This window comes from Chiloscyllium plagiosum, chromosome 16, assembly GCF_004010195.1.
Source record: "Chiloscyllium plagiosum isolate BGI_BamShark_2017 chromosome 16, ASM401019v2, whole genome shotgun sequence".
Taxonomy (NCBI): Eukaryota; Metazoa; Chordata; class Chondrichthyes; order Orectolobiformes; family Hemiscylliidae; genus Chiloscyllium; species Chiloscyllium plagiosum.
Window position 1 is genome coordinate 55,952,670 of NC_057725.1, and position 26,084 is coordinate 55,978,753.

The 26,084-nt window shown below is 41.3% G+C and overlaps 2 protein-coding genes across 4 annotated transcripts in view; one reads left to right on the forward strand and one right to left on the reverse strand.

Annotated features, from left to right (window-relative positions):
* The window catches only part of mrpl21 (mitochondrial ribosomal protein L21), a 21,247-nt gene extending 14,806 nt beyond the window's left edge, over window positions 1-6,441 (reverse strand). For all 3 annotated transcript variants that reach the window (XR_006313984.1, XR_006313983.1, XM_043706169.1), the window contains exon 1: window positions 6,361-6,441. Coding sequence is in view for 1 of the 3 variants with exons in the window: in XM_043706169.1 (XP_043562104.1) it covers window positions 6,361-6,415 (55 nt within the window). In the remaining 2 variants the exon portion in view is untranslated. The remainder of the gene's footprint in view (window positions 1-6,360) is intronic.
* Window positions 6,442-6,458: 17 nt separating this feature from the next.
* ighmbp2 (immunoglobulin mu DNA binding protein 2) overlaps window positions 6,459-26,084 on the forward strand; it is a 78,838-nt gene continuing 59,212 nt past the window's right edge. Inside the window, exons 1-3 of the mRNA XM_043706168.1 lie at window positions 6,459-6,515; window positions 15,417-15,495; window positions 19,289-19,458. Coding sequence (XP_043562103.1) covers window positions 15,425-15,495; window positions 19,289-19,458 — 241 coding nt within the window. The 5' untranslated portion in view covers window positions 6,459-6,515; window positions 15,417-15,424. The remainder of the gene's footprint in view (window positions 6,516-15,416; window positions 15,496-19,288; window positions 19,459-26,084) is intronic.

The following is a 26,084-nucleotide window of genomic DNA, read 5'->3' on the forward strand; positions in this document are numbered from 1 at the left end:
CACCTTGTCTCAGTCAAATCCCTCGAACTCAGCACCACCTTCCTAACCTGCAATCTTCTTCCTGACCTCTCTGCCCCCGCCCCCACTCTGGCCTACCACCCTCACCTTGACCTCCTTCCACCTATCACATTTCCAACGCCCCTCCCCCAAGTCCCTCCTCACTACCCTTCATCTTAGCCTGCTGGACACACTTTCCTCATTCCTGAAGAAGGGCTCATGCCCAAAACGTCGATTGCTTTTCCAGCAACACATTTTCAGCTCTGATCTCCAACATCTGCAGTCCTCACTTTCTCCTCAGTCATCTGAACATCAATTATCTGAATTTCGGATTATCTGACTAAGATCTCAAGGTCCCATAAATGCTTCCTTTGTTTAAGATCAGATCAGTTATCTGAAAGATCAGTTATCCGATCAAAATACTTCCTGCCCGTCTTGTTCGGATAGTCGAGGTTGTTCTGTATTTCACTAACCATTAAGTGCTAATATTCTGCATTTTGTGTAACACTGACCATTTTACAAAAAAAAGTTTGAACTCAGTTATGAAGTTGAAGGCATGTATTGTACCTTTAAGAGCGTGTAAAAGCTGGCAAGCACCTGCCATGTCACAGTGTGTGCTTGAAAATTTAAAGATGTAACATTTTGGCTGTAACCTAGATACCAGTTGCTTTCACAGCAGTTTGAAATTAACCAGTTTAAATTATGATCCAAAATACTGAAATCCAATCAAATTTGAATTTTACTGTTTTGACAACATCAAACCAATGAGATGATCCAATGTTTGGGGTATAAAAAAGTAGGCATTTTGGACAGTCAGCCAGAAAGAGTACCATCTACCATGGTCAGACAGACTGCCTGAAAACACATTCTATCAATGGTACTGTTTTCATGTGAAAAGTCTGTGCAGCAGAAGACCGAAGACGACCCAGGGAGATCTACAAAGAGTAAGATTGACACCGGAGATGACAGCCAATGTCAGGTTTAGAAAAGTGAGCTGCTGTAAATTTAATAGGAGCTTTATAGGATCAGTATATTGTTATAAAATGGGAGGTAGATAACAAATCTTTGTGAAAAGAGGCTGAGAGTTGTAAATAGCTATTGTTTAATGTTCATTTTAGAGTTAAAGAATAAAATTGTTACTACTTCTTTAAATAGTGGAATTTAGGTTGTTCTCTGTCACTCATACTTTAACAAATTACGAGGCGAGGTGGGCTTTTCTGTGTGTTTGGTTTAATTAGCAGAAGGGTTTAACCACTGTGTCGTAACAAATCCTCTGTTTTGGTCATAAAGAAATAGTGTGCAAAAAGGGAAGTTATGTCATGAGAAAAAAAAAACTGATGAAGGACTCAGCTGGAGTATTATGTTCAACTCTGTGCTCCAAACGTTTGAATCTTACTGTTTTAACAACATCAAGCCAATGAGATGATCCGATGTTTGGGGTATAAAAAAGCAGGCATTTTGGACAGTTAGCCAGAAAGAGCACCACCTGCCTTGGTCAGACAAGGAAAGGTTTTAAGGCTGAGGGGAGAGTGTGCAAGGCATTTACTAGAACAATACTAGGGATGAGGAATTTCAGTTATTTGGATAGACTGGAATTGGATTCTGGAATTGTTCTGCTTAAAACAGGGAAAGTTAAGATGAGATTTGATAGAGATGTTCAAAACCATGAATGGATATGGTGAAGTAAATAATGAGAAACTTCACAACGGCAGAAGAGTGTGCATCCAAAGGGCACAAAATTAAAATGATTGACAGAAGAGTTCAAGGCAATGTATTTTTTTTAAGAATGAGTTGAGCTGTGGAACACTGCCTGAAAGGACAGTAGAAATATATTCAATAATATTCTAATCAGAACCAGATAAATACTTAAAATAAAATGCACAAGGCTATGGGAATAAAGCAGGTGAGTAGGATTAAATTGGATAATCTTATCAAAATACTGGCACGGGCACATCAGGCAAATGACTATCATTCTTTTTGATTATTAATATATTTCCACTCTATTACTGACCATTATGCTAAGTATAAACCCACAATTCAAGTTTAGGACATCAAACAAAGTGAACAATCACCACTGAATAGACTTGCCATTATAATGAGGAAAGTAGCCATACTTTGTGGAAAATATAATTGGTTTAAACATACTGTGTTCTCTCAACTACATAGTCACATCCAGAACTGTCCAGGGGAATGTTCTAAAGTAAAGAATATTAACCCAGTGTGGACATTATTAAATTGGAGAAGATTCAGAAGAGGTTTACCAGAATGTTGCCGGGAATGGAGGCTTTGAGTTATAAAGAGAGCCGCGATAAGCTAGGACTTTTACCAAGGAGTTGGGAGGTCATGTTGAGGCTGTACAGGACATTGGTTAGGCCACTGTTGGAATATTGCATGCAATTCTGGTTTCCTTCCTATCGGAAAGATGTTGTGAAACTTGAAAGGGTTCAGAAAAGATTTACAAGGATGTTGCCAGAGTTGGAGGATTTGAGCTATAGGGAGAGGCTGAACAGGCTGGGGCTGTTTTCCCTGGAGCGTCAGAGGCTGAGGGGCGACCTTATAGAGGTTTACAAAATTATGCGGGGCATGGATAGGGTAAATTGGCAAAGTCTTTTCCCTGGGGTCTGGGAGTCCAGAATTAGAGGGCATAGGTTTAGGGTGAGAGGGGAAAGATATAAAAGAGACCTAAGGGGCAACTTTTTCACGCAGAGGGTGGTATGTGTATGGAATGAGCTGCAAGAGGATGTGGTGGAGGCTGGTACAATTGCAACATTTAAGAGGCATGGGTGCTGGCAGGTGGGACTAGATTGGGTTGGGATATCTAGTCGGCATGGACAAGTTGGACCGAAGGGTCTGTTTCCATGCTGTACATCTCTATGGTTGCTGCCTAAGAGGTTGAGAGGTAACCATATAGAGGTGGATAAAATAATGAGGGTCATAGATAAGGTGAATAGCAGGTGTCTTTTCCCTCCAGTGGGGGATTTCAAGACTGGAGGCATTTGTTTTAAGGTGAGAGGAGAAATATTTTAAAAACACAAAGGGCATTATCTTTTACAGTGGTTCATGTGTGGAATGAACTTCCAGAGGAAGTAGTGGATGCAGATACAGTTACAATGTTTAAAATACATTTGGATAAGTATATAAATAAGGAATGTTTGGAGGGATATGGGCTAAGTGTAGGCATGTGAAACCAGTTTAGTTTGGAATTATGGTCAGCATGGACTGGCTGGATCCGTGCTGTGTGACTGTGTGATGAAATCTCAAAAAAAGTTGATGGCAACTTCCTCTAATACAGAATTACTGTCATTTATGTTCTAGCAGGTGGTGAGCATGAATTTGGGGATTCTGTGTAGCGACTCCATAGCCCAGTAGTAATGTCCCAATTTCTGGCCTGAGTTCAAGTCCCACTTATGCTGGAGGTGTGTAATAACATCCCTGTGTGTAAGTACTGCTCACAGGCCTTTGGCACTGTGGTAGTGTCCCCACCTCTGAACCAGATCAACCTGTTTTCACATGTTTGAAAAGGTTGATTAAAATAACTAAGAACAGACGAACAATGGTGCTCAGGTTTGGAGATGCATATTTTAACATGTCAGCTGATGGTACAATTAAAAAGGTCAGATCCCAGAATAAAACTTAGTTTGGAGAATCACAGCATCTGCACCAGCTCTTCAAATAGGCATCATAAGCTAGAGCCAATCTCCTGACCTTTTTCCCCCATATGGCTTGCACAACATTTCTATCCAAATAATCACCCAGCCCACTACTGTGTCCCCATAATCCAAAATTTATCATTGCTAATTCACCTTGCTTACACTACCCTGACAATTTACAGGTCAAGTTAGCCTGGCCAATCCACCTAACCTGCACATCTTTGGGACTCTGGGAGGAAACTGAAGCACTTGATGGAAATCAATGCAGACTCTGGGAGAACGTTTAAACTCCACACAGTCACCTGAGGGCGGAATCAAACCTGGGTCCCTAGCGCTGTGAGGCAGCAGTGCTAACCGCAGAGCCATCATGCCACCCTCAGCCTCACAGAAGACACGCAGGGCCCAGCCAGCAGCCCTTGGTCTTGGAGTGTGATTGTAGATACTGCAATACATCAAAGGAGGGGGATCATCAGCTGGATGCTTTACTCCTGGAGGCTCTGCACCTAAATGCAGATAGCATTCAAAACAAACCGATGTAATGATAGCACAAATAGAAATAATTAAGCATGATCATATGGCCTCACAGAAACATGGATGTTGGATGACATCAAGTGGGACCTGAATACCAAAGGATACATACCAAAGGAAGGACAGGAGCAAGGAAAATGTGGAAATAAGGCTCTGTTAATTAATTAGCACTATAGATAGGGATAACCCAAGATCGAGAAACCATGATGTAGAAGTGGTTTGGGTAGAGATGAGAAATGATAAGGCAAGAAGTCATTTGTTGGAGTTGTGCATAGGCCCCACCACAGAACCACATTGTAAGATTGAGTGAAAACAAAGAAATCATAGGAACTTGTCAGAAAGGCAAGTTGGTAATCAGGATAAAATTAAATGTGCAAAGGCAGTGCAGATGCGGAGTTTGTGGAATATTTTCAGAATAGTTTTCTAAAACTGCAATTCTGGAGCCATCCAGAGAACAGACTATATTGAACCTGGGATTGTGAAATTAGTTGGGATTAATTAATTACTTCATGGGAAGCCATTCCCCTCCATCCAGACAGCAATGACCATAGTATGACTGCATTCTACACTCAGAGTGAGGGAGAGAAGAGGGGGATGCATGACTATAATTTTAAACTTAAAGAAGGGTAATTATGAGGTCACAAAAGCAGTGATAGCTCAAGTGTATTGGTAAATTAGGTTAAGAGATAGAGATGTTGGGGCAGACACATTAAGGGGATAGAATCAAAGAATCCCTACATACAGAAAGAGGCCATTCAGCCCAATGAGTCAACAGCTACTCTCCCAATTGAAGCATACTTGAGAATACACACATATCAATCCTTGAGTGGGTGGGAAGCTTACTGCACACCATGTCATTCATTCAAAAAGATAAAATATTGCAGTACTTCCCAGACAATTGGACAATCGGTGAATAACTGGGAGATTGGATTACTCTAATGCTTCTACTATCATGAGCAAAATGATTTCCCTTAATCTCACCATCTACTTATACTCAGAGGCCTATCTCCTGCCAGCTCCAGAGGAGCAGATACTAATGACAAAACACTTCAACATGGCATTTACACTTTTTTTAATGTCCTCCAGCCGTTCCCCTTCCTTTTAGAGTCATAGAGATGTTCATCACGGAAACAGACCCTTTGGTCCAACTCATCCATGCTCACCAGATACCCTAACTTAATCTAATCCCATTTACCAGCACTTGGCCCATATCCGTCTAAACCCTTCCTATTCATATACCCATCCAGATGCCTTTTGGATGTTGTAATTGTACCAGCCTCCATCACTTTCTCTGGCAGCTTATTCCATGCACGTACCACCCTCTTTGTGACAAGTTACCCCTTTGATCTCTTTTATATCTTTCCCCTCTCACTCTAAACATATGCCCTCTAGTTCAGGACTCCCCCACCCCAGGGAAAGGACCTTGTCTGTTTACCCTAATCATGCCCCTCATGATTTTAAAATGTATTTTTTTTTAGAAAACTTTTTACCAGCTCTACCATGACCCGGCTGCACATTTGCAGTATTGCTTTTCCATGTTCTCAGCCAGACAGCTCACGCTCCACAGAAGACCCTCCAGCACCTTGGAAAAGTGAGTTTTGAGAAGATTTGTAGCTCAGGTTGAGGTTCTGGATGTAGGTTTGCTCGCTGAGCTGGAAGGTTCATTTAATCACCATACATGATGTTACTTAGTATGGTGACAAAACATCCGAAAATGAACCTTCTGCTCAGCGAGCAAACCTACATCCAGAACCTCAACCTGAGCTACAAATCTTCTCAAAACTCGCTTTTCCAAGGTGCTGGAGGGTCTTCTGTGGAGCGTGAGCTGTCTGGCTGAGAACATGGAGGAATGCCCTTTTGGCCTGGGTGCTTCCTCATATATCTTCAGCACAGCACCGTCCATGAGAGGGAGAGAGTACAGTCACCTCCACAAACAGTCAGCCAAGCCCTCGTCCAGGTTTTGCAACTTGGATGGATCTAAATGGCTCTTTGGGACATCCCAACTGCTTCCCACCCACTCCCGGTGTTTATTTAGGACAAGAGCACCCCCACCCCAATACATAAGGCCTGGCTCTGACTCCCAGCACCTCACCTTCTGGGGTTGACCTGTCCTCTCTCCCTCTCCCCCCCCCCCCCCCAATGACACGCCCGCCTGGTGTGTGAGAGAGAGAGAGACGGCTCTTACCAGCGGCTCGGACTCGGCTCCAACTGCCGAGGAACCGCGCGCAGCTCGACGCCATCTCCCCGGCTCCGGGCGGAAGGGGAAAGTGGACGGACCGGAAGGTGGGCGCGGGGGAGGAGAGAGAGCGGCGGACCGGACGTTTGGAGGGTGGGGGCCTGGTAAGTGAGGCTGGGCTTTTAGTGTGGGATGGGTACATGTGAATGTGTGGTACAGACTATATCTTATTGATGTGCTCCTCCTGAATGTACTGTCACCTGTACTTCCATGGCACTCAGTTTTGTTTTGGGCACAGAAGGAGCGCATTCTATTCCTTGTTACCTCTTCCCCCATCCTAACTTCCCTCAAAGTGTAGCCCCTAACCTTTAAGTGCCCCTCATTTCCCTTCCCTTCTGGAAATATTGTTCCCAGCCTGTGTCACTCCGCCCCCCCGCTCCCCCAAAAGGCAATAATTCGTTATGTTCCCTTTGCACCCCTTGTCCCAAACTCTTAAATCCGAGTTTTCAAGTCCTTGCTTTGGGAATAACTTTACTTGCTTACTTGGTTCTGTAGTTTGCCAGTTATGCAGACTGTAACAATGCGGGCACCAGGTTTTTGAGTCCCAATACCTTAATGACGAACATGCCTACTGAAGAACCTGGATGGTCCCAACCAGAACCAGAAGTCCAGTGACCCTCGCTGAAGGAAAGGAATCAAATCTAGCAGCATCTCTTGCAGAGAAATCCTCTCAGTGAGCAAACCTACATCCAAAACCTCAACCTAAGCTACAAACCTTCTCAAAACTCGCTAAGAGAAATCAGAGTTAATGTTTCTGGTCGAGTGACCCTTCCTCAGAAGCAAATCTGGCATTCTGTACCTTGTGACCATGAAGGTCATCCTGCTCCACAACCAGAATGGTTTCTAAGTCTGTTAATCATATAAAGGCCCACAGTGGAAACTTAGGCCGATGAATAAAATATGATCCTTCAATTGCTGACAATGTCTCTACCAAATTTTCCCTCAATCTCTTCTGCTCCAGGAGCAATCCCAACTTCTCCAATCTAGCCTTGTATCAAATGTCCTCAATTCATGGAATCATGTTCGTAAATAAGTCCATATGATGTAGGAACAGGAGCAGGCCATTTGCCCCATCGCTTCTGCTTCAATGAGATCGTGGTCGATCTGATAATGCTCCACTCCTGCCTTTTTTTTGTAAGCCTTGATTCCATTCCTGCTTAAAAATATATTTCAGGTAAGACCACAAGACATAGGAGCAATTTCCCCTGCACCCTCTAGAGCACCCTCAAATCCCTCCCAAAGTATGGTGACCAGAATTAAATACAATGCTGTGGTGTGGCCGAATCAAGAGTTTACAAAGATTCAGCACAGCTTTCCTGCTTTGTACTCCATTTTTCTATTTATGAAGCCCAAGATCCCATATTGTTTGCTAACCATGTTTGGAATATTTAAAGATCCTAAGTTCTTCATGAGACACAGATACAATAACTAACAATCTATGTTAAATGAGTCTGTTTAAAAATTTGAAAATGTTATTTTTAGTCTCTGAATTATATGAAATGAGCATTGATCTAAAATATAACCGGACTAAATATAGTGATTGTGGGAGTGGGTCAACAACTAGAAATTCTGTGGAGAGAAAGTCCGCTCCTGACTTCCTAAAACCTAGCTACCATTCACACTGCACAAGTTATAGGTGTGTTGGAGTATTTTTCACATGTCTGAATGAATGCGGCTCGAACAATTTTCAAGATTTGATCTGCATCCTACCCAACATTCACATCCTCCACCAGTGGCAGCAATGTTGTTCAAATATCCAGTTTATAAGATTATTTTTTAGGACAGTGGTTCTAATTTTAAGGTAAAATAAGGGAGTGAGATGAATTAATTTGATGTCGGCTTGACAGGAAATCTGGATTGTTTGATTGTAAGAGATTACAGGAGGCCCAGATTATTTCACTTGGAAGAAGGGATTTACATTTAGATGTGAAGGCAGCAGCTTTTGTGCTAACAACGGCTTCAATTTGTACCTCCATAGTCAGAGAAAAGTGTTGAAAATGTTGAATTTCAAATGTGGTTTAAACAGTTCGGTCAATCTGACAACAGAGTAGAGTAGAGGTCTAAAGAATTATAGTTGACATTCTTCAATTTGAATGATAGTGGACATTTAGAAAATGATGCATTTAGGTGAGGGTCTCCATTCATGCACTTCTGTTAATGACTGTGTTGGTCAATCCTTGAGAGTGAGCTTCTACCAAAGAGCAGTTTATGAAACTGACACCTCAGATTGTTTTTGCTGTTGCCAAAACGCTGTTAACACTGGTCATCGTGGACCTGAATGCTAGCCTGCAAGAGGAGTCGTCATTTCCTTCTTTTGCTCGCTAGTCACTCCCAAATATAGCAGTCAACATTTAGGCCTTCATGTTGCTTTTGCAAGCATCCTTGAAGTGGAGCATTGAGCACTGCACTTACCTAAAGAAGAGTTAATCAGCATTTCTATCTTAATACAAGGCCAAATGATTCACCTTGCCATGGTGATGAGCTTTTAGATGGGAAAGTTAAGAGCAAACCATTATGATTTTGGATTACCAGATTTCCAAAAACATCACTGAATGTCTCAGCCAGTCTGCCTGGATCTGGGTGAGAGAATGAAGTTAGGGACTGTAATTCTGTATGGTTCGCCACTGCAGAATACAAGTGGAAACTCACAGATTGAAAAGGCCAAATTCGTGAGTTGAAAGGAGGGTGGAGGATTCCTTTATTTTGCATTTGAGAGGGTATCTTAAGTAGCACTCTTGCCATGAAGTACAATTCTGGTGTTAGATGTTGCTAGGCTGAGAAAGAGAAAGAGTAATTCTTCTTGAACAAAGAGACACTTTGAACCAATTTTGGGACAATTGAATGTGTATATAAAAGTCTGTTTAATGTCTTCCTGTGAAGTTTGTTTTATCAGTTAATACCCCTAATAAATACCCCTATTTAGTTCTGTGGTTTATAATACAAGTTGCTTACAAAGGTAGTATTTTGTTCATAGATCTTTTCATCTTTTGCTACAACAAACATCTTAACAGTTGAAAGCTCATATGCTCCATAGGAATCGTTAACAGTATACTGTCCACGAGTTGCATGACAAGAATTCCAAGGCTTCTTCTAGAGCAAAAACAAACCCATATTCATCACAGCTTAGAAGGGCATAAGAATAAGACACATTGGCATGCCAGTGCAAGTTCCCTTCCAATTTCTACAGCATCTTCACTTGGAACTATATCACCATTCCTTGACTGTCACATGTTCAGAGTACTGGAATTTCCTTTCTACAGCTCTGTGGGTGTACCTGCAACCCATAGGCTATTGTGGTTCGAGAAGCACGCTTATCATTCCCTTCTTAAGGACAGTCATAGTCACAGAGTCATAGAGATGTACAGCATGGCAACAGACCCTTCGGTCCAACCTGTCCATGCTGACCAGATATCCCAACCCAATCTAGTCTCACCTGCCAGCATCCGGCCCATATCCCTCCAAACCCTTCCTATTCATATACCCATCCAAATGCCTCTTAAATGTTGCCTCCACCACATACTGCTGCCTCACAGCGCCAGAGACCCGGGTTCAATTCCCGCCTCAGGCGACTGACTGTGTGGAGTTTGCACGTTCTCCCCGTGGGTTTCCTCCGGGTGCTCCGGTTTCCTCCCACAGTCCAAAAGATGTGCAGGGCCAGGTGAATTGGCCATGCTAAATTGCCCGTAGTGTTAGGTAAGGGGTAAATATAGGGGTATGGGTGGGTTGTGCTTCGGCGGGTCGGTGTGGACTTGTTGGGCCGAAGGGCCTGTTTCTACACTGTAATGTAATCTAATCTAATCTAATAATTTTGTAAACCTCTATAAGGTTACCCCTCAGCCTCTGACACTCCAGGGAAAACAGCCCCAGCCTGTTCAGCCTCTCCCTGTAGCTCAGATCCTCCAACCCTGACAACGCCCTTGTAAATCTTTTCTGAACCCTTTCAAGCTTCACAACATCTTTCCGATAGGAAGGAGACCAGAATAGCGCACAATATTCCAACAGTGGCCTAACCAATGTCCTGTACAGCTGCAATATGACCTCCTAACTCCTGTACTCAATACTCTGACCAATAAAGGAAAGCATACCAAACGTCTTCTTCATTATCCTATCTACCTGTGACTCCACTTTCAAGGAGCCATGAACCTGCACTCCAAGATCTGTTTGTTCAGCAACACTCCCTAGGACCTTACCATTAAGTGTATAAATCCTGCTAAGATTTGCTTTCCCAAAATGCAGCACCTCTCATTTATCTGAATTAAATTCCATCGGCCACTTCTCAGCCCATTGGCCCATCTGATCCAGATTTTGTTGTAATCTGAGGTAACCCACTTTTTTGGTTTGGTGTCATCTGCAAACTTACTAACTGTACCTCTTATGCTCGCATCCAAATCATTTATGTAAATGACAAAAAGTAGAGGGCCCAGTCGTAAATGGACAATAAATGTTGTCTTAGCTAGTGACACCCACCTCCGTGAATGAATAATAAAAGTAAGTATTCCTTCAAGTCTCTCATTATGTTGACTTGGCACTGTACCATTGTTCCTTCACTGCTGGCTGAAGTACTTGGAACACCCAATCTAATGGTTCTGTTGGCGTAGTGGACTTAAGCAGTTCAAAAGGGCAACTCTTACATACTTCCTTAAAGGTAATTAGAGATAGGCAGTAAATGCTGACTTTACCAACAGCATTTGGATCTTATGAATAACCTCCTGAAAACTATTCCATCCCCCCACCCAGTTTGGCTATTTGGCCTCTTCACAGTAATAATAATAATACAATAAAGGTAAAGTCACTGTAGTCTTACCAGAGCATAGGGCTGCTCTCTCATTAGAGAGTGACAACTGGTGGTAGTTTAACCTGATGGTCAACATGCCTCAGGTGAGGGGCCATGTTGAGAAGCCAAGTCCTTCATGGTAACCTCAGCCAATGTGGGAATTGAACTCTCAGAGTCATAGGGATGTACAGCATGGAAACACACCCTTCAATCCAACTCGTCCATGCCGACCAGATATCTCAACCTAATCTAGTTCCATTTGTTAACACTTGGACCATATCCCTCTAAACTCTTCCCATTCATATACCCATCCAGATGCCTTTTAAATGTTGCAATTGTACTAGCCTCCACCACTTCGTCTGGCAGCTTATTCCAAACACGCACCACCTTCTGTGTGAAAACGTTACCCTTTAGGTCTCTTTGAAATCGTTCCACTCTCACCCTAAACTTATGCCCTCTAGTTCTGGGCTCCCCTACCCTAGGGAAAAGACCTTGTCTATTTATCCTGTCTGTGCCTCTTTTGATTTTATAAACCTATATAAGGTCACCTCTCAGCCTCTGACGCTTCAAGGAAAACAGCTCCAACTTATTCAGTCTCTCCCTATAGCTCAAACCCTCCAAGCCTGACCATGACCTTGTTAATCTTTTCTGAACCCTTTTGAGTTTCATGACCAAAATTGCACTTAGTATTCCACAAGTGGCCTAACCAATGACCTGTAGAGCTGCAACATGACTTTCAAACCCATGTACTCAATGCACTGACCAATGAAGAAAAGCATACCAAATGCAGTCTTTACTGTCCTATCTACCTGCAACTCCACTTTCAAGGAACTATCAACCTGTACTCCAAGGTCTTTTTGTTCAGCAACACTCCCCAGGACCTTACCATTAAATGTATAAATCCTGCCCTAATTTTCCTTTCCAAAATGCAGCACCTCACATTTATCTAAATTAAATTCCATCTGCCTCTCCTCAGCCTATCTGATCACGTACTCTGAGATAATCTTCTTTGCTGTCCACTACACCTCCAATTTTGGTGGTACCCACAAACTTAATAACTATACCTCCCATATTCACATCCAAATCATTTATATAAATGATGAAAAGCAGTGGACCCAGCACTGATCGTTGTGGCACATCACTGGTCACAGGCCTCCAGTCTGAAAAGCGACCTTCCGCCACTATCCTGTCTTCTACTTCGAGCCAGTTCAAATAGCTAGTTCTCCCTTTATTTCCATTTGATCTAACCTTGCTAACCAGTCTACCATGAGGAACCTTGCCGAAGGCCTTTTAAAGTCCATGTAGATGACGTCCACTGCTCTGCCCTCATCAATCCTCTTCATTACTTCTTCAAAAAACTCAATGAAGTACATTGCTAAAAGGATGTGGGCGCTTTGGAGAAGGTGCAGAGAAGGTTTACGAGAATGTTGCCCGGTATGGAAGGTGCTAGCTTTGAAGAGAGGTTGAGTAGGTTAGGATTGTATTCATTACAAAAAAGGAGTTGAGGAGGACCTGATTGAGGTCTACAAAATCATGAAGGATATCGACAGGGTAGGTAGACATAAGCTTTTTCCCAGGATGAAGGATTCAGTAACGAGAGGTCACGCTTTCAAGGTGAGAGGTGAAAAGTTTAAAGGGGTTACACGCGGCAAGTACTTCACACAGAGGGGGTAGGTGCCTGGAACGCATTGCCAGCAGAGGTAGTAGAGGCAGGCATGGTAGAATCATTTAAGATGTGCCTGGACAGATGCATGAATAAGTGGGGAGCAGAGTTATTCTTACAGATAACTGAGATCTCCTTCTAAATTTGTTTCTCAATTTCACGCTGACTATTGGGGTCTATAATACAATCCCAATTAGGTGATTATCTCTCATTTCTCAGTTCCACTCAAATAACTTCCCTGGATGTATTCCCAGGAATATCCTCCCTAAGTACAGCTATAATGTTATCCCTAATGAAAAACACCACTCCCATTCATCTCTTGCCCCCCTTTCTATCCTTCCTATAGCATATATACCCTGGAATATTAAGCTGCCAGTTCTGTCCATCCCTGAGCCATGTATCTGTGATTGCTATGATATCTCATTCCCATGTTCCTAACCATGCCCTGAGTTCATCTGCCTTCCCTGTTCGGCCTTTTGTATTGAAATGAATGCAGTTTAATTTATCAGGGTTCCTCATTCTCTGCTTTGTTCCTGCCTGCCCTGACTGTTTGACTTACTCCTGTTCCTGACTGTACCAGTCTCAGGTTGATCTCTTTCTTCACTGTTTTTCTGCTCGCTCCCCCCCACCATCCACAGTACTAGTTTAAATCCTCCTGAGCAGCTCTAGCAAATCTTTCTGCCAATGTATTAGTTTGCTTCCAATTCAGCAGTAATCTGTTCTCCTTATGCAGGTCACTTCTACTCCAGAGGAGTTCCAATGCTAAAAGTGTGAATCCTTCTCCCCTTCAGCAGCTCCTCAGCCACACATTAATCTGCTCTATCTTATTCCTACCCTCACTAGCTCTTAGCACCAGGAGTAATCCAGATATTTCTACCCTCGAGGACCTCCTTTTTTAAATTAGGCTTTCTAGTCCTGTCTGTTGTTTTAAATAAGGGTATAGAATTGGTATCATTGCCATACTGTCCAACTAACTATGTCTCCAGGAGACCCATACCATTCCTGGGCTAACCTCATTTATTTCCTCCCTTGCTGTAGCCCACCAGTTGTGGGAAATTTTCTGGCTCCCACTATGGGGCCAATACCTTGGACAGGTAAACATGCAGCCCAATTAAGGATTACCACTTCGACCTTTTAAATGTTTGTTGCAAATGGGTATCTCCTGTGATATCCCTGAAAACTACGCATGTGAAGACCTGATATTATGTTCAAACTGGCTTTCACTAAAAACAAGTGGGTCTTGGGCATCTGCAAAGTTGGTAAGATGCCCCTTCTCCACTCTGTTCTCAACCACTGACTTTGTGTTCTCTGCGGGTGAAAAATGAGTGGCCGATGATTAGCCATTGCCCAAGATCTGAACATTTTTTGACTGCCATCATATTGCCTTTGTCTTGCCCATTAGAGAAACTAATTTTGAAAGCATGGTGATGGTCTCTCAGAGGAACAGGCCATTCAGCTTGTCAAGCCTGTCCTGCCATACATTGAGATCGTGGATGGTCTGTCGCCTAAATCTATATACCTGCCTCTGGCTTATACCCCTTAATACAGTTGTTTTTAAAAAAAAGTCCATCTCAGATTTAAAATTAACAACTGATCTGACATCAACTGCCATTTATAGAAGGAAGTTCCAAACCTCTATCACCTTTTGTGTGCAGAAGTGCTCCTAACATCCAACCTGAACAGTCTGACAGAGACTTCAGTTGTCTTGGATCCATCTTCCATAATCTCCTAATCTTTAGAATATAACTGGAATCTCCAACCAGTGGAAATAGTTTATCTACCCTATCTTTTCCTATTAATATTTGACCCCTTAATCTTCTAAATTCTCAAGAAAACAGTCTTAATTTGTATAATCCCCTCAGAGCTTAACCCCTGAAGTCCATGCATCATTCTTACGAACGTTGTGATCCCTGCTCCGATCTGTTCACTTTCCTCCAAGTGGGTTCTAACCAGGGCAAGCTTTGCAATGAATCTCCAGGCTGCTACTTTTCTTATAAGAGCTGTTATTTAACGGGAGCAACTCCCCTCACTAAGCTAGGTGCTGTTATTAGCTTAAGCACTGCCGTGTTAGCAACATGAAAGTCATTAATAAGATAGTAAAGTGTTCTTGCAATAACAAGAAACTGTAATGTTGGACTTCCAACTTGCCCACATGATCTCTCATGTAGAGTTGCTGAACTCCTATTGGTCTCTTTTCGTGTTATCAGAGCAGTCATATTCTGGGTGATCGGATGACCAGCCATTTGTCTCTTTCTCTGTGACCATTATTACAGACTCTGGTAGCACAGTGTTCCCCTCTCTTCACCTGACCCTTGATGACAGAGACTTCAGTTGTCTTGGGCCCATCTTCCATAACCCCCTCTAAACTCTTGCACCTCTCTCCCATTCAAAGCCTTTCTGAAAACCCATATGTTGATCCAGGCTTTTGTTCATACCTCCTAATCTCACCCTCCCTTACATAGCATTGACGTTCCAATCTTGATTCTGTTCATGAAGCACTTTTGGAAGTTTATTTTACCATTTAAATTTCTAATTGTTGTTGCTTTCTTTTATTTATTTCTTGAACAGTTGCAGCAATGGAAAACTTTGTGTCTCAAAGTGTGGAGCTATTACAAGAAGAAAGAGCTGCTGAAATTGAAGAGACGAGGTAGGCTTTCTCAGTACTGTCCTTTCATCTAATGCTCATAATATGTGTTTTAAGCATGTGATACTCAACCCCCACAACTCCAGTCTATCTACTTAACCAATAATTGAGTAATTTACGGGTCAACAGTTTCGTTTCGCCCACAGAATTGTTACAGGAAATAAAACCCTTTGTCCAAGGCTTGCCCGATTTAAGTCAAACCGCTTTGTTGAATATTCATGAGTTTATTATTTGTGAAAAAAGACTTTATATTGATTCTGGGCCATTATACAGAATATGCAGAAGATCTTTTATATGATGGAAGTACACATATACACAGCTTGATGGATGTACTAAATATTGATCTGACTCTGTAATGGGACTGCTTCCAATCAGCCTACTAGCAGGTTTATGGTATTAAACGTTTGGGGAGCAGGGGTTATTGTTCATGGAAATTCATGGAAACCTGAAGTTATGAACAATTTGCAGTGTGTTCCCCTGGGTTGTACTATTTGATAGAATGCTTTCCATAAAGTGAAACATACTGCAATCTGTAGAGATCTTAAAATATGCTTGGCTATGAAATGGAAAATGGATAATTGACACAGGGAAAGCCATAAGGGTTTGCACCAACAAAAATCTATACATTTTCATTTGAAAATTAGACTGAGTGTTTATGTTGCAACAAGGGATTCCAGTTCTTAAACAGCTGAGATCCAGTTTAGATTTAAAACCATTCTTTAGAACAGAGATTCTCTAGTCAGACTAACATCATATAAATTGTTCAGCAGAATATAGTGTGACTTTAGTTCTTCCAATGTTCTGTGACTGATATCCTAACGCAATGAATGTTCTGTTCACCTCATAGCCCTATGTTTGCTCTTTGATCTTGGTAACACATGTCCAGCAGCACTGTAACTATGTAATATTCAAAAGCGATGTTGCCAGACCGGCTGAGTTTCTCTAGCACTTTCTATTTTTAATCTCAGATTTCCAGCATCTGTGGTATTCTGCTTCCTAAAATAGTCAACTTTGTTTTCAAATTGCTCTACTTTACCCTGCAACCTTCGGAGATATCTAAGCCCCTCAAACTATGGAATCCTGCACGTTTCTGATGTTAACCACTCCAGCCTTCACCTGCCTAAGACTTAAGATCTGGAATTTTTTCCTTGACTATGACGGAACAGGAATATGAAATTAGCCCCTTAATTTGATAGACATCTCAGTGAGACCTGCAACCAGACTCTATATAAAAACACTGAAATAACAAACATTATTTATTTGATCTTTTACTGTGTCATACATTAAAAGAGGTAATCATTTTAACATATGTGTTTCTTATGAAGATAAGTTAAAGATATCTGTTAAACGCATGAGCAATATATATACTGGGCTCATTTATACTGGAGATAAGCAGCCCACTTTGTCCTCATTACATATAATTGGCACTTGTACTGCATACAGAGTTGGCAGAATGAAACTGAATTGCTGCTTCTGTGGTGATGGATTTAGGCAGGCATGTTAAGATTGCAGTCGGTACCTGCGCGATTACACCAATATTGATTTAATCTATCAGCAGTGAAATTAGATCTATATTCTGTTTTCATAAAGTCATCATAACAGAAGAAGGCCACTTAGACTTCAATCCTACTCCACCATTTGATAAGATTGGAGCTGATCATTGACCAAGCTCCATGTACCTGCCTCAAGCTCATATCTCTTCATACCACTAGTTAATAGAAATCTATAATCTTTGATGTAAAATGATTTTTTTTGTATTTTCTTGAAAGTTATAATTAGATCACTGCTTGATCTTAAATTCTAGAAATTACGATTCTAGTTTGTGTAATCTTCCTTTGTTATTTTTCTTTTGGAGTCCCAATTGTTATGCTGCTAAGCATATGCTACACAGTCTGGGATCACTGATGGCACAGTGGTAAGATCCCTACCTCTGGGCCAAAAGGCTTGGGTTCATGTTCCACCTGCTCCAGTGGTGTGTGCCGTAATACGTCTGACCAAAAATATCTATGTTTTGCATACTCCAAGGCCAATAGATCTTAAAACGTGGTGCTCAGACCTGCTTGCAGTGCTGCAAGTGAGGTGTAACCAGAACTTTCTAAAACCTTTTATGTACTGTATTATGACAAATCCTTGAACAGATGGCAGAGGAGAAACTATAATGATATTTAAATAGTGCTCGGATATGTATTTAAAATACTATAAACTAAATAGCCATAGAGAATACAGTTAGGTTGAGTGGTTGTTTGCCGACCTGCAATTTGCCAAAGATCCTCAGACAGCACCTTCCAAACCCATGACCACTTTTATCTGGAAGGACAAGGGTAGCAGATACATGAGAACACCACCACCTGCAAGTTCCCCATCAAGCCACTTGCCATCCTGACTGAAAATGTATGGCTGTTCCTTTACTGCTGCTGGATCAAAATCCTGGAATCCCCCCCACCTAACAACTTTGTGGATTTTTTCCAAAACACATGGACTGCAGTGATTCAAGAAGACAGCTCACTAGCTCATTCTCCTGGGGTCTGCAGGGGTTTCCTCTTTATGCTCTGATTTCATCCCACAGTCCAAATATGTGCAGGTTAGGTGGATTGGCCATGCTAACTTGGCCATTGTGTCTAAAGATGTGCAGGCTGGGTGAAGTAGCCATGGGAAATGCAGGGTTACAAGGAAAGGATAGGGGGCTGGGCCTGGATGGATGCTCTTTGTAGGGCCAAATGGTCTGGTTCCACACTGTAGGGATTCTATGATTCTCAAGGGCAACTAGGGAAGGCCAATAAATGCTGGTCCAGCTAATGATGCCCATGCTCCATGAATGAATAAAAAAAACTCACTCAATCGACTGAATGGCCTCCTGTGTTGTAGATTTCTATGCTATTCTAGTCCTCTAGAATTCAAGCATTCCATTGTTTTTTTTTCATTACTTTGTATATTGTCCATTAATGATTTATATACCTGGATGTCCAAATATCTTTGAATCTCTGCCGTTTTGAGCATGAAAATACTTTTTTATGGGCATAAGCTGGATCATCTCACATTGCTACCATTGAAATTTGACAATTTACTAAATCTGTCATATCTTTTTGTCACTTTGCACTTCCACCTACACTGGTTTCAATGTTATTTCGTTGTGTCTTCAGAACCATTTGACATGTAATTGTCTAACCTTTTTTAAGTCATTAATGTATGCAATAATTGGTTGAGGCTCAAACACAGATCCTTGCTGTGTTTCAGTAGGTGCATTCTATTAATTGGAGCACCTGCCCATTATCCCAATTCTCCGTTACCTGACACACAGCTCGTCTCCTGATCAGACCAGTCATGTAACTACAGTTCCATCAACTTTAGCTTTGGCTAGCTCCAGTGACATTGTGAAGGTGATAAGTCACACTATCCTTAAATGTACAGTCAGTAATTTCCTGGAAACAGATATTAGGTTAACTGGTCTTTAATTCCCTGGTTTCCCCTGTCACCTTTCCTAAATGGTAGAATAATGTGTACAATTTTTCAATGAAAAGGGACAGTTTCCAGTTTGAGAGAACCTTGGAAGATTATAGTTATGGCTTCTATAAAGTTCTTATCTATTTCCATTAAACCTTGAATTAGAATCCCCATCAGACCATCCACTGCTTTCCAAATATAATTGTAAAAATGTTTAATGTTGATTTTGATACCCATATGTTTCTGTGCTTCTGTACTTTGTGGGAAGCACTCTGGAACATTTTACTATTTTAAGAGTGTATTACAAATTCAAGGTGACTGAAAAATAGCATTGTCTTTATCTGGTTGTTTTAAGGACTTGGCAGGAAAACGTCTCTGTTAAAGAACTCCAGCGACGAGGGGTCTGCCTACTAAGGCTGCAGGTATCAAGCCAGAGAACCGGACTGTATGGACGCTTTCTTGTTAGCTTTGAACCAAGAAAGTTTGAGGCCAGTGCAGCGCTACCCAGCAATAACTTCAGCTCTGGTCTGTGTGATTTGTTTTTTAATGCTGTTCCATTCATTGCAATGCCAGTGTATCATGTAGAATGTTCCAATCGCTGACTTCTACTCTTATTGATCTTTCCTCAGAGATTTCAAGACTGGCAGCTTTAAGCATACAGATTTTTAATGTGTTTTTCAGGTTTCGCATTGACGCAAATGGTTAAACCTACCACTGATTTCTAGTTCTTGCAGCCCCCAGTCACTTCTTTCAAGCCACATTTAATGTATGCTTTTATTGAGAAAGCTTTTATTTATTTGAGTCACATGATTTTCAATAAACCCAGTGAGTCATCACTGTTCTCTATGACAATAAAATTGACATAATGACATATTTTTCCCCTTTTCCCCTTTTCCCCAAATTCGTAGCTAGCAGAGGGATTGAATTCAAGAGTCATGAAGTGATGTTGCAGCTGTACAGGACCTTGGTTAGGCAACATTTGGAGTACTGTGTGCAGTTCTGGTCGCCTCACTTTAAGAAAGATGTGGAAGCTTTGGAGAGGGTGCAGAGAAGATTTACCAGGATGTTGCCTGGAATGGAGAATAGGTCGTACAAGGATAGGTTGAGAGTGCTAGGCCTTTTCTCATTGGAACGGCGAAGGATGAGGGGTGACTTGATAGAGGTTTATAAGATGATCAGAGGAATAGATAGAGTAGACAGTCAGAAACTTTTTCCCTGAGTGCAACAGAGTGTTACAAGGGGACATAAATTTAAGGTGAAGGATGGAAGGTATAGGGGGGATGTCAGGGGTAGGTTCTTTACCCAGAGAGTGGTGGGGACATGGAATGCGCTGCCTGTGGGAGTGGCAGAGTCAGAATCATTGGCGATCTTTAAGCGGCAATTGGATAGGTACATGGATAGGTGCTTAAGCTAGGACAAATGTTCGGCACAACATCGTGGGCTGAAGGGCCTGTTCTGTGCTGTATTGTTCTATGTTCTATGTTCTTTTCCCATGGAGAAACAGATACCAGGGCACTACTTAGTTTCCCTCCTGTAACCTTGTGATCAGAGACTTAGCAGAATGGAGATTGAACCTATGTGTTTACTACTGTGCCAGAAAGATGAGTAGAAACTGCAGTTCAAAATATTGTAAATTGATTGGTCGTTTCTTATAGAGTCATACAGCAGGGAAACAAACCCTTTAGTCCAACCAGTCCATGCCAAACATAATCCCAAACTAAACTAGTCCCACCTACCTGCTCCTGACTCATGTCCCTCCAAACCTTTTCTATTCATGTTCCTATTAAAATGTTTTTAAACATTGTAATTGTACCCACATCTACCACTTCCTTAGGAAGTTCATTCCACATGCAAACCATCCTGTGTAAAAAAAATTTGCCCCTCATGTCTTTTTTAAATCTCTCTTCTCTCACCTTAAAAATGTGCCCTGTAGTTTTGAAATTCCCCATACTAGGGAAAAGACAGCTACCATTAACTCTATCTATACCTCTCATTATTTTATAAACTTGTATGAGGTTGCCTCTCAACCTCCTATGCTTCATTGAAAAAAGTCCCAGCTTATCCAATCTTTCTTTATAACTCCGGACCTTACATACTAGGCAATATCCTGGTAAATCTCTTCTGAACCCTCTACAGCTTAATAATATCCTTCCTATAACGTAAAGCTTGTGCAGCATATTGAAATGCTGCACTTTTTTTGCCACAATGAATGTTTTCGATTGTAATAATGTTAATTTTAGCTACAGAAGATCATAGTGCATGCGTTGACCTGGTGTGTAAAAGAACTCCACCATTATGGCCCCTAAAACTGTACTTTTGCCTATTAATGGTGTTGATCCCTGCTTTTCAGCTACAACAAAACATATCCAAATTTGTAGCTAGCCTTAATGTCTTTGCCTCGCAATTGCAGGTTTAACTTCCAACTGGATGCTAGGCACTGAGCAGGTGATAGATGTTCTGGAAATTAAGACAAGCCAATGCAGAACATATGCCTGAACAATGGGGATAAATGAATTTTCCAAAAAAAAAATAAAATATGATTCAAGCTATTATTCTTAACATTTGCTAACTCATCATTTAACAGTGCCATAGTGAGGAAAGTCAGTGTTAGTGAAAAGCTTTGTGAAAATGGAAGCAGGAGTTGTACATCCCTGGAAGAAGATCAGTACTCCAGTCCAAATACACTATGAGAACAGCAACCGGCCATTGGCTCGATCTTATAAAGTTTGTATTGGAATCGTTCCTCCAAGATCATTAGGTTTTATTATCACCAGAAGTGCAGTGTATGTATGCATACTTAAAAGAGCCAAATCAAGCACCGAGTCCGGCCAAGATAGCGAACTGCTAGTTAGTAGGTGTAACTGATTTATGGACTAAAGTATCTAGTGGTGTGATAAAAGACCAAGATCGTTCAGAGACTATTAAAGTAAGTCTGCCAAAACTTTGCAAAGGTTCCTGTCAGACACCAACAAAACTATAAGTGCACTTAATGGATTGCCTATGATTTTGATATGGAAATATTTGGAAAAGCTCTCTGAAAGTCAAGGGTGTGAGAGGACAAGATTAACTATTGTCATAGAAGCCTATTATGGCAGATGGAATGAAATTAAAATCTGTGGTAATTTGAAACTGTTGAATCACGCTGAAAATCATTTTGTGCATCTTGCAAAGATTGTCTTTTTATTTTTATGTAGTTTTGAACGGTGGACTGAAGTGGGAAAAGGGCAGTTTTATAAAGCAAGGATTGGTGAGGGATTGCTGCGGTTTTTGAAAGCAAAAACCTGAACTTATTGCAAGTTAACACAACTGCTAATTCATTCTGTAGTACAGTCAGTTCTGCTATAACGTGGTAGTTCCATTCTAGTGCAATCCTGATTATAAGAAAATCATGTAATAGTAGCACCATTTAAACTAATGGAGCCAGAATTACGTTATAACCAATACACACTTTAAATGTTTGCGCTTTAGAAACAGTCACCCCAATTCATAAATTGTGTTATAGCAAATTCATGTTAATGAAATGCGCGTTATAGCAGAATGACCTGTCAATGGCCTGCAGAAGGCAGGTGTACAAATGGTGTACAATCAATTTATTTAATAAGTTATGTGACATTAATGCAAATCACCAATTTCCCACATTTCAAAATTGTGACCATCCACACCAGAGAGACACGTAATTTGTACTCTGCATGTAGGTTGACTCCATTTACTTTTGGAACAATGTTTGAGAGCTTCAAAGATTGATTACATCTATGGTGCACTCAGTGTGCTCTTGCCTTTGTTAGTTCTTCGTTGTAATGCTTTAACCAACATTTGATGATATTTCTAATTATTCTTGAGAAGGTAGTACTGTTGAGCCACTTTCTTGAGCAGTTGCAGTCCACGTGATGTACATCTGTTAAAGTACAGATTTGAGACGGCCCAGGGAATCCCTTGTGGACTCAGGCCTGTAAAGCCTCTCTCTTGGTTCATCCCGGAAATCGTACTCTTTGGAAGTCTGGAATAAAAACCTCTTACAGTTTAGTTTAATTTTAGTCATTCCCTTTATTTACCAATAGCATCACTGTTACAACATAACACTGATACCTATAAGCTAAACTAACAAGGGTATAATAACCTAGGAGAGTAGGGTACCAGCTCTTCAAGTGCCCCAGCAGGCTACTCTGATATACTCATACAAAAGTTTACAAAACACTGCATGTTCTTAATTATACAGATTATGGTGAAAGACAATAATTCGTAAAGGAGAAAAGTTAATTGACAGATCTGTGTGTGCTTGACTGATCACTCCTACAGGCCTTGAGCTATCCAACAGGTGAAAAAAACAAATCCAGCTGAGTTAGGCATCTGCTGGCGAGAACTTCCTATAAGGAACTACCAGCCTAAATTAAGTGGGAGATGTCATAAGGTAGGAGAAAGTGAGGTCTGCAGATGCTGGAGATCAGAGCTGAAAATGTGTTGCTGGAAAAGCGCAGCAGGTCAGGCAGCATCCAGGGAACAGGAGAATCGACGTTTCGGGCATAAGCCCTTCTTCAGGAATTCCGAAACGTCGATTCTCCTGTTTCCTGGATGCTGCCTGACCTGCTGCGCTTTTCCAGCAACACATTTTCAGCGATGTCATAAGGTAACCTTGCACAGCTCGCATGTCTGATATCATTGTTTTACGAAATGGCTTCCCGACAGATTGTGTCAGAATCTCTTCAATGTTAAGTTTAAAATAATTTTAAGCTGGGAGCAGATTCCTGCTTTTTATCTTAAGCACAGAATCATTCTGTACCTATGGTTGAAATGTTACTGCAAGGTTGTATTTAAAATGATTAATTAGTCACGAATAAAACATGCCTTCTTTTCAAGTTTGTCATTCAAATTCAAATAAGACATAAGATCTGATTAGTTAGAATTGACAGTGGAGCAGTCTATAAGGTCTGTAGAGTGGTCTGCAAGAACAGCAAGTAAGTTAAGGCTTTATCAATATTAACTTTTACAGAGTTTATATTCAATAACTGGTAATGGCTACTCAATATCATCACCAAAATGCAATTAAATTCAGTCCATATCAAATAAGCACTAAGAGTTAATTTTCTACTGGCTTCAACAACCTCAGCACTAAAATGGTCTCTCTCTCTCTCTCTCTCGTGTCCTTTTGAACTCTCAAGTCAGCAAAGATTCTTTTTCTTCTCTGTGTCTGCAGCACTTGCAAGGGGTTACATGAATCCATTATAACTAACAGCATCTGACCGTTAATTACAAAGCTTTTGATAGTACCGAGTTTTGTTTCTGGGTCAGAATCAAACAGTCATTAATTTCACAAGGGAATGGCTGTGAATGTTATCACTTGATATCCTGTTCACACAGATTCACCGCTGCTAAGGCAAATGTTCTTAATTGCCTTACAGCATTCTGTTATCACTTGGTGAACCCAAATGTCCCTAACATCTGCATTCTTTGAGATTCCCTGTTTTTTTTCTGAGCTTTCCTCCCTGTTAATTTTATAGTGCAGCAAATGTGTTCTATAATTCAGCATTACATTTTAGTCTAAATGTTTAAAGACAAGTTTTAAGGCTATTGACTTTCTCATTTTCCCCCCCTTTTGTCATTTTATGACAACTACTTGGCTCATACAATTATAATTAGTCCATTCAGTTGATTTGTATTAATAGGTCAAGTGCCTCCTCTGGCAAGTCATCGTCCGGAGGAGCAGAGTCTGAAAAATACTGGATTTCAGCATGGGAGTTCAGGCATGGAGGAAGAGGGGGAGACAGATCGATTAATCAGATTCCTCTTTGGCTTAGGTGAAAAGCAATGTACGGTCCATTTCATGCATAAGCAGACAACAATGTATATTCGTAAGATGAGACCAAGGATCATTGGTACATCCCACATGATCCATCTGCACAGCCACCATAGCCAGCAAGTAAAACTCCATCCACATGAATCAGATGATGGTGGGGCAGGTATCTTCCCTGCGTCTTGATCCGTTTTGTTGAAAACACCTGTGTTGTCCAAAATGTCTTTTGAGAAATCATCGATGTAGGTGCAACATTGCAGGCCAATGACTGAACAAGCGCCTCCTTTAGCAAGGAGGAAATCTAGCACTAGCCGATTCTCAAGCGTCATCATCTGAGTCTCCTGTAACTCTTCGTTCACTCAAAGCGTCTCAGTTGAGTTGGCAAGTTTTTCGAAATCAAAGGCAGGTCACTTATCTGATCTAGGGCCATCTCAACACCTCAGCCAGGAACAAGACCTCCCAGCAACCTGGACCACCAGGTTTGTTGATGGAAGATGTTGTCCCGTTTTGTTCCATACTGATTCATCAGTTGGTGGGCATTCCATTCATCATCTACTTCAGGCATTTCATGGTGGAGGGTGAAAAGCGGTATGGACATCAGAATGATGGAAGGGTGAGCAGATAACACATGGAACAGAGGGTTTAGCTTGAATAAAGAAACCATTAGTAACAGGAGGAGGATTGGGAGTGCATACTATTTTTGGTCTTTCTTCATCTTTCCAGCTTGTCTTGTTAATTACTGTAGCTACTGAATAGAGGAAATATGTAAAGTCATTTCTGTCAGTGGTGGTAGGTTGGATAGGAGAGGATTCCATCGTGAAGGTAAAGTTGGTCAGTCTCATGGCAATAGGTGCCTTAGGGTTTGGTGGTTTCAGTACTATGTTCTCAATACTGCAATCTGTAAGGTTAGCTTAATCAGGTACGTGTGCATCTCTTCTGCCATGACATGCACATCAACAGCAGTTAATGGTGCAGACCAGGGAGTCCTCACGGGCTTTCCATATTTCAATTCAACTGCTGAGAATCCCGACTTTTTCTGTGTCATGGTTCTCATGTTAAAAAGCGCAGTTGTGAGTTGTTGCAGCCAATTAAGGCCTGTTTCTTCTACCAATTTGCTTAGCTGAACTTTTAGGGTACCATTGGCTCTTTCTATAATTCCCGCTGCTTGGGGATGGTTGGCACAATGGAATTTTAGATTCATGTTCAAGCTTTTACATAGTTCTTTGTTTAGCTCCGCACAGAAGTGGAGGCCATTATCAGAAGAGACCATTACTGGTATTCCAAATCTGGCTATGATTTCCCTTAACAGAAGTTTACAAGTAGTTGTTGCTGTGCAGTCAGAACAGGGATAAGCTTCAATCCA